Here is a 13,447-nt window from a genome sequence, read left to right on the forward strand (position 1 = left end):
TTTAATTACTGTGCCAATTAATTAAATAAGGAGTTATTTAACTAATTGGCACCAAGGGTAAAAAGGGAATTACCCCTTCTCCTTATATAATTATCTCATTAGCCCATTTAGGGCAAGTGTGATTTTTATGAAAAATTTACCCTAGCCTCCACAAAAGATTCTCCTCTCTACAACATTCTCTTCAATCTCTCTACCTCTTCCTCTTCCAAGGGTTGGAGACCACTCATCCAACTTTTGGAATTCCTCGAGAATAACAAGGAATTCTTAGAGAATAACAAGGTATTCTCATGGTAGTGTCCATGATCACAGAGAAAAAGTTCGTGTGGAGATCAAGAGGAATTTTGAGGAGCTTGAAAGTCTATAAAGGTAAGAACGATTCTTACCTTTTGCTATTCCTTCATAAAGCATGATGTGAAATTTAATGTACGATGTTTATCCCATTTATGCTCTATTTAGCATGTTGCTTTTGTTTCTCATAAAATGTAAAAACTAAATGCAAGACGATCCTAACGCTTCCACTCGGGATTTGATCCTAAAAAAATTAGTCGTACCTGGCACATAAGACGGAAGAAAATACCAATTCGATTGTGTTCTAGGATTGTAATACACAACAACAATCAACCAATACGAAAGCTCTGAATATGATTTCTTCTAATCACCAAATATAACAATCAATGCTTTTCTCTTTGCTTGTCACACACATCTATAATTAACATTACATGCAAATTGTTTTTTAATTGCCTCTTGGAGTAAAGTCACAGGAATCCCAAGATCAACTCTAACCATATTTTGAATTTCAATAATCATAAAATTTGAATCAAGCTGTAAATGATCCCGTGTCAATTCTGAGTACAAACATGAGTGCTTCCCTTCATTAGTAATTTCAAACATCCAATAAGTTTTACACCGACAAGCCCATAACCTCCTATCATGACCATCCTTCCATTGTTTGCATCTCACATACCAAATATCTTGGCTTGATTCTACTACGAAAATCTCATAGTATTCTGTCATGCAATATTTTTTTACGGCTAGTTGTAGATCTTCTTTAGTGTCAAATAACATTCCTTTTTGTATTAAACTATAATTATCTACACATCTACTCCTTCCCTCCAATGTCGACCCTCGTTCACAGGTTGAATTAGTAATGTCCCAATCTATTTGGGTGAGCATCTTTGACGGTACCAGCTCAAGATCATGTTCTAGACTTCTATGGTTTATAAATAATTCATCAAGTTCTATATCAATATCACTATCCCCAGTATTTTCAAATTCTAGAATGACTAAATCTTCAGAACGCATCGATATATTTACTCAAATGTTTACAACTGTTATAGTTGACAAAAAATTAGTCTAACTTAATACGTTAATATTAACAGCCCAATCCAACATCGGTCCAAAAGATAATTTAAACTTTATTTTATGATTAATCCAAAAAGTTTTTTTTAAAATCAAAATAAAACCTACAACCTCAGTCCAAACTCAAATACAAGAATAGTCCAAATTTTTTTTTTTCCTAAAAAAAAAAGAAAGAAAGAAAACCAACTACAACCCAAACCAACATAATTCAAATCATAGACAAAACAATAATAAACTACAAATTATAGAGACTTTCCAGACTCCTCATATCAATCCAAATCTTCAGTCCAACTTACAATATTGAACTATAAAAAAAACAAATCAAACCATAAAACAAACCTCACACACTAAATCTCCCAAATTTTTAACCAAAATAGTTCAAAACTCTACTTTTTCATGCATATATCTAAATAAAATACTAGATTTATAGATATTCAAGGCACAATCTCATACATTAAACAAAAAAAAATACTTATAGTCGATGACGATAGGGAGAACGGTGCACGATGGACGATAGACGGTGGCGGATGGCAGATGGCAGATGGTGGACTTGGCAGACGACGGACAGTGGATTGGGCGAACGATCGACTGGGAGAAAGAGAGGCAAAAAGGCAGAAAATCAGATATGGGGAAGAAAGTGAGAGAGAAGTCGTGGGCTAGGGATTTGGGACCACTAACTCATGTACCCGGTCCACAATTACTTAATTAAAATTGCATATCATACATGTGGCAATCTAGGTGCCATATTAGAGATGTCTACGGGGTGGGGCAGGGCCGAGGATGCCATTCCCCATCCCCATCCCCGCTCCCCATTTTATTCCCCATCCCCGTGAAATTTTTCACGAGGATCGGAGCGGGGATTCCACGTGGGGAATTTTTCCCATTACTTTTTTTTTTTTTTGGTAAAAAGTCAATTAATTTAAATCACTAATATGAACAAATTGAAATTAAATAATTAACTTTATCACTAAATTGGTTATTATAATTAGTTTTACTTTTACATGACAATTTGAATTTAAAGATAAATTACTCAAATTTTGAGTAATTAAATTTTCTTAGTAGAAAGAAATAAATATTTATGGTCGATGGCGATAGGGAGAACGATGCACGATGGACGATAGACGGTGGCGGATGGCAGATGGCAGATGGTGGACTTGGCAGATGGTGGATTGGGCGGACGATCGGCTGGGAGAAAGAGAGGCAAAAAGGTAGAAAATCAGAGATGGGGAATAAAGTGAGGGAGAGGTCGTGGGCTAGGGATTTGGGACCATTAACTCGTGTACCCGATCCACAATTTCTTAGTTAACATTGCATATCATACATATGGCAATCTAGGTGCCAGATTAGAGATGTCTACGGGGCGAGACAGGGTCGAGGATGTCATTTTCCATCCCCATCCCCATGAAATTTTCCACGAGGATCGGAGCGGGGATTCCCCGTGAAAAAAATTTTCCCGTTACTTTTTTTTTTTTTTGTAAAAAGTCAATTAATTTAAATCACTAATATGAGCAAACTGAAATTAAATAATTAACTTTATCACTAAATTGGTTATTATGATTAGTTTTACTTTTACATGACAATTTGAATTTAAAGATAAATTACTCAAATTTTGGCCTAAAAAATAAACTAAATTTTTTTAGTAGAAAGAAATAAATATAAATCAAATTATTCAAGGTACAATCTTATACATTAAACACAAAAATACTTATGGTCGATGGCGATAGGGAGAACGGTGCACGATGAACGATAGACGGTGGCAGATAGCAGATGGCAAAGGGTGGACTTGGCAGACGATAGACAGTGGATAGGGCGGACGATCGGCTGGAAGAAAGAGGCAAAAAGGCAAAAAATCAGAGATGGAAAAAAAGTGAGGGAGAAGTCGTGGGCTAGGGATTTGGGACCACTAACTCGTGTACCCGGTCCACAATTACTTAGTTAACATTGCATATCATACATGTGGCAATCTAGGTGCCAGATTAAAGATGTCTACGGGGTGGGACAGGGTCGAGGATGCCATTCCCCATCCTCATTCCCGTGAAATTTCCCACGAGGATCGGAGCGGGGATTCCCCGTGGAAAATTTTTTCTCGTTACTTTTTTTTTTTTTGTAAAAAGTCAATTAATTTAAATCACTAATATGAACAAATTGAAATTAAATAATTAACTTTATCACTAAATTGGTTATTATGATTAGTTTTATTTTTACATGACAATTTGAATTTAAAGATAAATTACTCAAATTTTGACCTAAAAAATAAATTAAATTTTTTTTAGTAGAAATAAATAAATATAAATCAAATTATTCACATATATAATCTAAATTTAAATATTCAATTTAAACATATTTATTATCTTTCGCAATAAATAATCAAATTTGAAATTTAAATGTAATATTTATATAATAATAATAATAATATAACATTAGATAACTATACTAAATAAATATGTAGAAACTAATTGGGGCGGGGACGGAGAACGGAGGGTGGGGACGGGGAATGCATTCCCTATCCTCGTTCCCGTTTAGCTCACGAATTTTTTTTTCCCACTCCCTCCCCCATTCCCCGCCTAATCGGGCACAGGTGGGGCTCATCCCCGTGGAGAAATTGGACATCTTTATGACAGATTTACATGATGCGGAAGAAAGTCGTAGACTCCATCCACGACTTCAATATCTATTTTTGTCAATAATTATTAAAGTAGCATTACTTTAAGAAAAAAATCGATTTCAAATTCTATATTTTGTTTAGAATTCAATAAATTTTAATAGATTTGAAATCAATAAAGGTATTAAAAAATGTAACCCTATATATTTCCCTCTCTTGCTATCGAGTCCGTCTCAGCTGCTTGCTTACAAACCAGGGACTAGGCCTCTTAGTTCCAGGTTCGTCGATGTTCATTATCTTTTACATTAACTCTCATTTCCAATGTTATGGTATGCTACTTTTTCCTGCTTCCGTTGGTTTGAATGTGTTCATGACTTGCGTTTTAACTTTGTTTGCGGTGTGGATTCGTGAGACTATATGCATGTCATGCCACTAAATTGGATCGATTCCTTCCGTAGCTCTGTCTAAATCATTTATGATGCTAGATTTATGTTAGAAGATGGATCCTAGGTGGGTTTGTTTCACTTTTTTTTTCCTTTTAATTATAATGGGTGAGAGTAGGCACCTTGCTGTGCTTGCCTGAGAGGTGTTTGATGTTTGGATCGAGAATAGTGGTGGTAGTGCTTTGAGGAAAATTGGCGTTTGGTTTTGTGAACAGTGTGGAATAGGAAGTGGGTTTGCAGTTTGCACTATATCTACGTTTATAGTGAAGGACATTGATTGTTGTGGTTAGGATTTTGTAATTTTCTATCGTGGTTTAATCTATCCCAGGGAAAAGGGCAAAACAAAACGAGATAAAACGAAGTAATGATTTGATCACTGAACTTTCCAAGGACATCACTTTTACTTTGTTCTTTGATTTACTCTTATTACCCATGTAGCTAAAAAGAAGTTTTTTTTAAGAGAAGGATATCTGAAGAGTGAAGAGACTTCCTCCTCATATCATACTCTGTATAAACCTGAAATTTATAGTCATGGAAAAATCTGTAGACCAAAAAGAAGTTCTGGTTTTACTATTTTCTAGTTTACTCTCTCCCATGGCGCCAAACAATTTTCTTGCAATTATTTGGAGTTTTTATTTATTTAATTTATTGTCAATTTCTCAGAATCAATCATTTGGCATACAGTTTGCAATAAATTCAAGAAGATGAAAAGGCATTCTATTGTGAATATCCTGCTCTTGTTTATTTACATTTTACTAGCGAAATGATTTTCTGGACTCTGCTGCACATTGTTATTTTTTCTATTCAGAATTTTCACTTTGTACAAGTCGAGAAAGTTATGTGTAGTGTACAATGCCATGGGACCATAAGCTGTACTGAAATGTTTAACTGTATAAATGTAATTAATGTACTGCAGGTGGTAAAGAACCTGAAGATAATGGCTTACAGTTTAATCTGTTGATGCTAGACAATAGCGTCCCCCATCTGATGCTCTTGAATCAGAGTTGGAAGAAGGATATGTGTCATCTTCTTTAGATTAATTTGATGAATCTGTTTACCTATACAAAACTGAAAAATGGTTTTATCTTCTCATTTCTTGACCCCTACGGATTGGCATGTAACTTTACTGAGTTCAAACCTCCTCTGTGGCAATCCATTGTGGTTGCATTCCAATGTCAGTTGCAAGTACCAAAGAAAAGAAAATTTCGAAACTCGTTATACTTTGACTCCTTGTTCCTCTCTCAAGATTGTCCGTAGTCGTTCGTTAGATCGGCATGCTGTAAAACATAACAAAACTCGATTTGTGCAAAAGCTGATAATCCTACTGCTATCTAAACCAAAGCATTATATACCACTACACATTCTTTCCAAATGCCGTGGATATCTTTCCCTTCCCAGACCTCGCTCTCTCCTTTCAATGATTCATCGTTATCCTTCCATATTTGAACTTTTTTCAATCCCCTATCCACCCACACCACTCAATGCAACAAAGGTATACCCCCAACTTTGTGTTCGTCTAACCCCAGCAGCAGCATCTCTTGCTAAACAGGACTCTGATCTCAAATTGGTGATCTCTAACACCTTGGCTGAAAAGCTCCAGAAATTACTTATGCTTTCTTCACACCACAGGATTCTTTTATCAAAGCTGGTGCACCTTGCTCCTGATCTAAGCATGCCCCCAAATTTTAGGTCCCGTCTCTGTAATGATTATCCAGAAAAATTTAGGACTGTTGATACCTCATATGGCCGTGCACTGGAGCTTGTCTCCTGGGACCCAGAGTTGGCAAAGCCTTTACCTTGCCTTCAAGTTCCTTCACGTGAGCTAATAGTGGATAGGCCATTAAAATTCAACTTGTTGAGACTAAGAAAGGGGCTGAATTTGAAAAGAGCCCACCAGGAATTTCTAATTAAGTTCAGGGATTTGCCAGATGTTTGCCCTTACAAAACTCCTGCAAGTGAATTGGCTAAGGAGTCTCTTGAGTCAGAGAAACGAGCTTGTGCTGTGGTGCGAGAGGTATTGGGGATGATGATTGAGAAGAGGACTTTAATCGACCACTTGACACATTTCAGAAAAGATTTTGGGCTACCAAATAAACTGAGAGGAATGATTGTGAGGCATCCAGAGTTATTTTATGTGAGTTTGAAGGGTCAGAGAGACTCTGTATTCCTTGTGGAGGGGTTTGATGAGAAGGGTGTTCTTGTGAAGAAGGATGAGACTTTGGCAATAAAAAATCAATGGATGAAGCTTTTGATGGAAGGGAAAAGGATGAGACGGGAGAAGAAGAAGGCTCGAAAATATGACAGTAAATATGGAAATGAGCATAAAAATGATAATCATGATCATGAGATGGAAACTGACTTTGATGATGATTACGATGATGGTTTTGAGAGTTTATTTCAGTATGAGGATTTAGATTTTGAGGATGAGAGGAGTGACCTTCCAAGCAATTGGTTGAATGGAGACTTTTGGATTACAAATAATGTAGATATTATTAATGATGCAGATGGAGGACGTATAGAACCTTGGTGATGGTTACTTTTAATTTGTTTCATGCATTTGGAAGGTTCATCAAAATATTTCTATAATTAATGTAAACGAAGTGTCTCTTCAGAATTCAGAAAAAGAACTTTGTGAATATAAAGGTTGGCCCGGAAAGCTCAAAGGATATTTTGAGCCTGATGATCTATAGGAAGGGCTGAAGCTACTGCCTCTAATCTCATCTATTCGTGCACGAGAAAGGTCCCCATGAATTAGTCCTTTGCTGATATACCATCATACCTTCTCAAGCTGTATAATTCGAACCTGCTTGTCATGTTCTTTTGTCCCCTCAAAATGTACAATTATTGCGAGACCTTTCTATGAAGTCTGGACAAAACTTCTTCCTAATCAAGAGGGACGTATGAGATATAAGTTCTAACTCCTACGTATGTATACCATTAGATAAATTAAGACAAGAAATTCATGTTAATGAATAATGTAAATATTCAGATATAGTTTGGTACCTCATTCTACCCCTTGGTCGCTTGCAGAGAGTGTATTCAGAATTTGTTCTCCTTGGATATCTGTTAATAAGACATTTTCTGGTTACTCATTTACAGTTTTTCTTTTAGTTTTCAAGAAACATGTGTTTGATAACTATCTTTGCTTCTTGTTTCTCATTTTAAGAAACAAGAAACAATTATCAATCTTTTTCATAGAAAACTGAAAACATGAAATAAGAAACAGGATTCTCACCAACTAAGCCTTGAATTCTTCTGTTAAACATGTGAATGATGTTCAAAAATTTCTCCAGCTTCTAATGGTAGGCTTGGTCTACTAGTAGCTCATTTTGATTATATGATACATATTATGTATTTGGCGGAGCATTTTTGGATGGATCCTTCTAGCTTTGGTTGTGTCCTTAGTATATGCTCCTAAATCAATGAATTGGCTTCTGATGACTGCACAGTAACAGATATTCTGTGTGGACAGATACGGGTCAAACATTTTTATCCATACTGTGATGTGTTACACCTTACACGTTTTGCATGTATCCTTAAATTTCAGTTCTCTGCCTATATATTAATAGTATGCTTATTTTTACTGTTCTTTTCCGAGGTCTGTCTAGCTTTTAATACACAGAAGCATTGTTTATGATATTTAGCAGTTTTGATACAGTACAGAAAATAGATAGGTGTTGTTAGACATCTTCACTGACCAGACTTTGTTTCTTCTTGATGTTTGTTGGACTGTAGTTGTTTGATGACACACATCAATTATTACAACTCGAAGCCTTTGTTATCTAAAAAGACACACCCACGCCATCTTTCAATCAGCAGAAAACATACTTGAAATGTACATATAATGATCGTCGTGCTCCGTGCAGTTGATATGCATGCATTTGTGCTAATCATTTGTGTTGAATGTTTACTTAGGTGAGTTCGTGATAATTTTTAGAGGGTTAAGTAGTGTTAGTCATTCAAAAGTACTTTTCAGAATCTTAATGGTGATTAGTTATTTAGTCAAAGGTGATTATGAAGCATGTAAAAACACACTAGTGTTTTCTCAAAAATACATGTAGGAAAAGTACTTCACTTAAAAATACTGCTCTTAAAAGTCATCTAAAGCTAAGTTCATTATGAAAACAAGACATATTAGAAATGTGCAATCATGTGCTTTGTGCTCTGTGTAATTGATATGCATGCATTTGTGTTCATTATTTCTGCTGAATGTGTATCTTCCAGTTGTCTAGGGAGTGTTGATGTTGTCTTTAAAAACTCAGAAAGGCTAGATTTTTTAAGCATATATGGAGGTACATATTCTGTCACCTTGCAATCTGATTTAGTCCCTACTTGTGTTCTGAAAAGGCCAACAAAGTATGGAGAAAATCTCTATTACTAAATTAGTATGATTTTTTTTCATACTCTCTTCAATTATGCGTGGTTCGTGAAATACCAATATATCATCTAATCACTTGTTAAATACCGAATGAAAAGAGTATGTACTAATACAGGCTACAGTACTTGACACCAACAGTTTCCCAAAGAAGCATGCGCCTAGCCACCACGAGACAACTTCGTGCAATGTAGATGAAAATAAAGGAAGTGATGAACTTTGGAAGCACAAGCATAATGACAGTATTGGTTTTAGCTTTCAAATGTTCTTTTCAATTATTGCTTTGAATCTTTTCACTAAGCATGCATTAGGCTTGAAATTACTCAATTACATCTCCTACTAACTTTTTTTAATTAAGGTATGTTTAGAGCCTTAACCTTACTTGAGGAGGCAAAAGAAGTTTCCTTAATCAAACGGAACTTTTTGTTGGAAATGATAACCTTTTGGTGAATCTTCCAATAAAAAGTGGTTCATAGTAAAATCATATGTATCAAATTTATAGTAAAAGAAAAATATTGTAAAACTGTACAGTGATGCAATTTAAAGTATTGATTGTTTATTATCTGTAGGATTCTCGAGGTGTGTAATGAAGCAGTTTTGACAGATAAAGATGCAAAAAGAAAGGCTTGCAAATGTTTTTTGAAGTTTTGGGATACTGTTTCAGGCTTTTCAGGGTCCATGCTTTGCCTCTTTAATAGCCAACAGAACCATCAAAGAAGCAGCTAAGTTTAAACCAACCAACCATTTATTTTCATTTTGTTGGCTTTTAAAGCACTGCAAACTTTAATTGTCTAAAAAAAGACCACCAGATAGATTCTTTTATGTATATTCTCCTTTATAATTGCTTCATTTGTTTAACAATTTTAGGATGAATATAGAATTTATTGTCCATTTGATTAACCTTAATTTTCATTATGTTTTCTTTATTTTTTTAATAATATTTTAGGCTAAGTTCTTTAAAAAAATGTTTTGAAACTTGGTTGAGACTTGAAATACATTATTAGAAAATAAGGAAAGAAAGAAATTCAATCAATATATCATTTGGTCCATGATGTTTATACTGCTTTTCAATTGATGTTTCTAAATTTTCAACAATTCTTCTAAGATAATAATATTTTCCAATCAATTTTCTCATCAATATCCTTATTGAAATTGAATAAGGTCAATGACTAAGGAAATGAGATGTGACATTTAAAATATTTATTTCCTATAATTTGAAATCTTTTGAATGTTATTTAATTAAAAAAACATCAATTCATATAAAATCATATTTAAAATTCACATCACCATGTCTATATTCCATTTGAAGACACTATTGAATCCAATGTCATTGAAATATTTTGAGACATCTTAGCGTGAAGAATTAGATGACAGTTGAAATTCCGTTTGTATATAAATCATACACTATCAACTAAAATGAGCATAACATCCTCAGTTATCATAGAAGTTCAAATCTCTACTCCGATGGATTGTTTGGGTTGTTTAAATAAATATCGATTTCGATGGAAATTTTGAGGTCTATATATAATATCAATAAGATATAATAAATGAATATTATGTTTTTTTTTTAAACAAGTTAACATGTTCGTTATTTATATTAGGACAACAATTAGGTGTAGTCTAGGCTGTACTTATCTTCATGCTATTCGCATAGAGATGTCCACAGGGCGGGATAGGGTTGGGAATGCAATTCCCACTTCCCATTTCATTCTCCATCTCGTGAAATTTCTGATGGGGAATTTGCGGGGATCAGATTTTTTCTCTGTTACTTTTTTTATAAAAAAAAATCAATTAATTTAAATCACTAATATGAACAAATGGTAATTAAATAATTAACTTTATCACTAAATTGGTTATTATGGTTATTTTACATTATAATTTGAATTTAAAGATAAATTACTCAAATTTTAAATTTTTTTAGTAGAAATAAATAAATATAAATCAAGTTATTCATGTATATAATTTAAATTTAAATATTCAATCTAAACATATTCATTATCTTTTGCAATAAATAATCAGATTTGAAATTTAAATGTAATATTTATATAATAATAATAATAATAACATAACATTAGATAACTATATTAAATAAATATGTAGAAGCTAATCGAGGTGGGATTCCCCGTCCCCATTTCCCCACCTAATCGGGGAATCCCTGTCCCGAACCTACAGAAAAATTGGACATCTCTATATCTGCATTTATTACACAAAAAATACAATTTAATTTTTAAAAAATAAAATTACTTGCTATGTGTCAAATTTTAATTGGGGAATTGGTGGATTGCACAAAGATAGGTGCAGCCCAACCAACATCCAAATATTTTTCTTCATATTATATCTATTTTAGGAATAATCTGTTGCTTATTTTTTATGTTTCATGAATTCTTTTATGATATAATGGAAATGTCTATTATTTTTTGTCATTGTTACCTATGGAAATGTAAAAACACATGTCAAAGCTTAACACCTTCAATTCTTATTACTTTTCAATATCAATATGGGGAAAAAAAAATGAGAAATGAAACGGTCGTCTTATTCAAAACCCCTTCTCTCCCACTTTTCTCTCACTTCACACCTTGAAACGTACCGTTCTTATAGAGAGAGACACTTTCACATCTTCTTAATCCGAAATGGCAAAAGGTTCTTTTTTTAGAATACCCCGAAAACAAATCCATTAGAAATAGTGTGGGGTCTGTAGTTCATAAGATTAGAGCGCGTGACTACGAACCACAATGTCGGGGTTGGAAGCCGGAAGGCTTATTGTTGTATATTGATTAGTTGCATGTAAAGTGGGAGGATATGATGAGTAGAGAGAGAGAATGTATTGGGAAGAGAACTTAGAGAAGAGGTATGATATGATTGGTTGTGTGGTTCAATTTTTTTTGAAGAGAGAAGCTAGAAATGGCACTCCATACAAAAAGCATGCCTCCACTACTCTACTTTGATCATGATCTTCCAATTTCAAATGCTTTAAATTTTTTCTACAAATCAAATGATTTTTGTACACATTAATTCAACCAATCCTTTCCTTGTGTGCATGCTTTGATTTCCATCCTTATTACTCTAATCATTTGTGTTCCCCTTAGTTACCTAATTAATTCCATTCCCCCAAACACTCAAATGCTACCATATTCTATCTTCTTTCATTTTAAACCAAACCTTTTGTTTTTATTCATCTAATTTTTAACTTGATATTTAGTGAATTTGCACATTTATTAAAATGTTAATCAACCTCAATTTGAATCATGAACTTATAAATCTAGGTTTAAAATGGATTTTGTATTATTTAGTAAGTCACTCAAAATTCAACAATTGAAAGGTTGTATGAATAATGTCTGTCAATTTCAAATATTGATCTAATAATTAAGTAGGCTTAGTTGTCAATTATTAAAGACATTATGAAAATTACTTGAAATAGTGGTGAAAAAATACATAGACATAAAACATGTGACCAAGAGATTAGAAAATCGAATCTTTCACTCCAAAATTGTTCTATTAAAAAAAAGTACACATATACATACTTAGTAAGGAAGAAGATTTAAATAAAGAAAATTAAGTTAATATAAATGAATTTCTTCCCTGAGTTGATTATAATTGTTTTAAAGTTACCCTTACTTAAACAATTTTTAAAAGATTGAAAACATCTTGATGCATAAATTTTAATAGGAGTAGCAATTTAGTTTTTAAATTTTATGATGTAACAATTTAATATCTATCGTGATAAATCTCATCAAAATTATGTGTCAATTTTATTATGGGTTTTTGCAGGGAAGACCCTTAAAAGGGTCCAAATGAAATTTGCTCCAAGATCAAATTTGTTCGAAAAATGACATTTTGCTTACATCAATTGCGTATGAAAGTACTACTTTCAAATTCTATAAAACCCCCCAACTACTCTTTACTCAAGTTCTCAATTAAGACCAAACAACATTTCATTGATTTCCAAACTGCGCGTGAAGGCCTGATGTCCAACTGAATTTTCGTTTCTTCATCTCGTTCCCAATTCCTTCCTCTCGCTCCTTTCTCTCATTTTAATTCACGTTCCAACTTACATCTTCGATTCAAGAAGAAGAAAAGAAATTATCGAAAAAGAGGGTGATTGTGAAAATTCCAACAAAGTGGATCGGCGATGGGGTAAAAGCCTCGAAGAAGAAACACAAAAAAGAAAAAAACCAAAAGAAAAAAGACTACAAAAGGAAATGAAAAAGAATGCATTTAAAGTTAAAAGTGGTAATTTCATAGGATGATGACATCAGCATAAAACCAAAATTCATTGGTTTTAAAACTTGAAGTGACTTTTCATTTTCATTATAGGGCCATCTATACAATTATTCCAATTCTAATTATTTTATCAATTTATATATATGAGAAATTTAATTAAATCTTAATAAATATTTTTACAATAGGGTTCCATCAATAAATTTAAAAATATACACAACACAGACTAAAACGGATCACTTTTTTTTCCTAACAAAAATGATTTAGTGGGAATGATTTATGAAAATAAAATTGTAGAATATTGAAAGAATAAATTAATGATTGTGTGGAGAGGGAGACAATAGTCCGTTCGCATCCACATCACCACATGCCTTGTTATTATCACCGACATTGTTAATATTAAGATGCTCATACTCTATGGCAAAATGGTCGTGACATGACAACTTTTTT

The 13,447-nt window shown here is 33.4% G+C and overlaps 1 protein-coding gene across 6 annotated transcripts; it reads left to right on the top strand.

Annotated features, from left to right (window-relative positions):
• The first annotated feature begins 4,117 nt into the window (after window positions 1–4,117).
• EMB1692 (Ubiquitin carboxyl-terminal hydrolase family protein) lies at window positions 4,118–9,679 on the top strand. 6 transcript variants are annotated; one of them, XR_016529572.1, is made up of 3 exons: window positions 4,168–4,239; window positions 8,140–8,319; window positions 8,905–9,679. XR_016529572.1 is itself a non-coding variant. In XM_039048337.2 (2 exons), the coding sequence occupies exon 2, from the start codon at window positions 5,480–5,482 to the stop codon at window positions 6,932–6,934; it is 1,455 nt and encodes a 484-aa protein (XP_038904265.2). In that variant the 5' UTR covers window positions 4,118–4,239; window positions 5,321–5,479; the 3' UTR covers window positions 6,935–7,496. The 6 variants fall into 6 exon arrangements, 2 of the variants coding, with proteins under 2 accessions (XP_038904265.2, XP_038904305.2); XM_039048337.2 differs by lacking the exons at window positions 8,140–8,319; window positions 8,905–9,679 and adding an exon at window positions 5,321–7,496 and having other exon boundaries at window positions 4,118–4,239; XR_005485586.2 differs by lacking the exon at window positions 8,140–8,319 and having other exon boundaries at window positions 4,132–4,239; window positions 8,921–9,679.
• Window positions 9,680–13,447: the final 3,768 nt, after the last annotated feature.

The sequence above is a fragment of the Benincasa hispida genome, chromosome 1 (genome assembly GCF_027475165.1).
Source record: "Benincasa hispida cultivar pf3 chromosome 1, pf3_genome.v1.1, whole genome shotgun sequence".
NCBI classification, from domain to species: Eukaryota; Viridiplantae; Streptophyta; class Magnoliopsida; order Cucurbitales; family Cucurbitaceae; genus Benincasa; species Benincasa hispida.

What these genes read in the sequence shown, in the direction of transcription:
- EMB1692 (XM_039048337.2), top strand. Translation starts at nt 5,480, where the DNA reads ATGGTTTTATCTTCTCATTTCTTGACCCCTACGGATTGGCATGTAACT.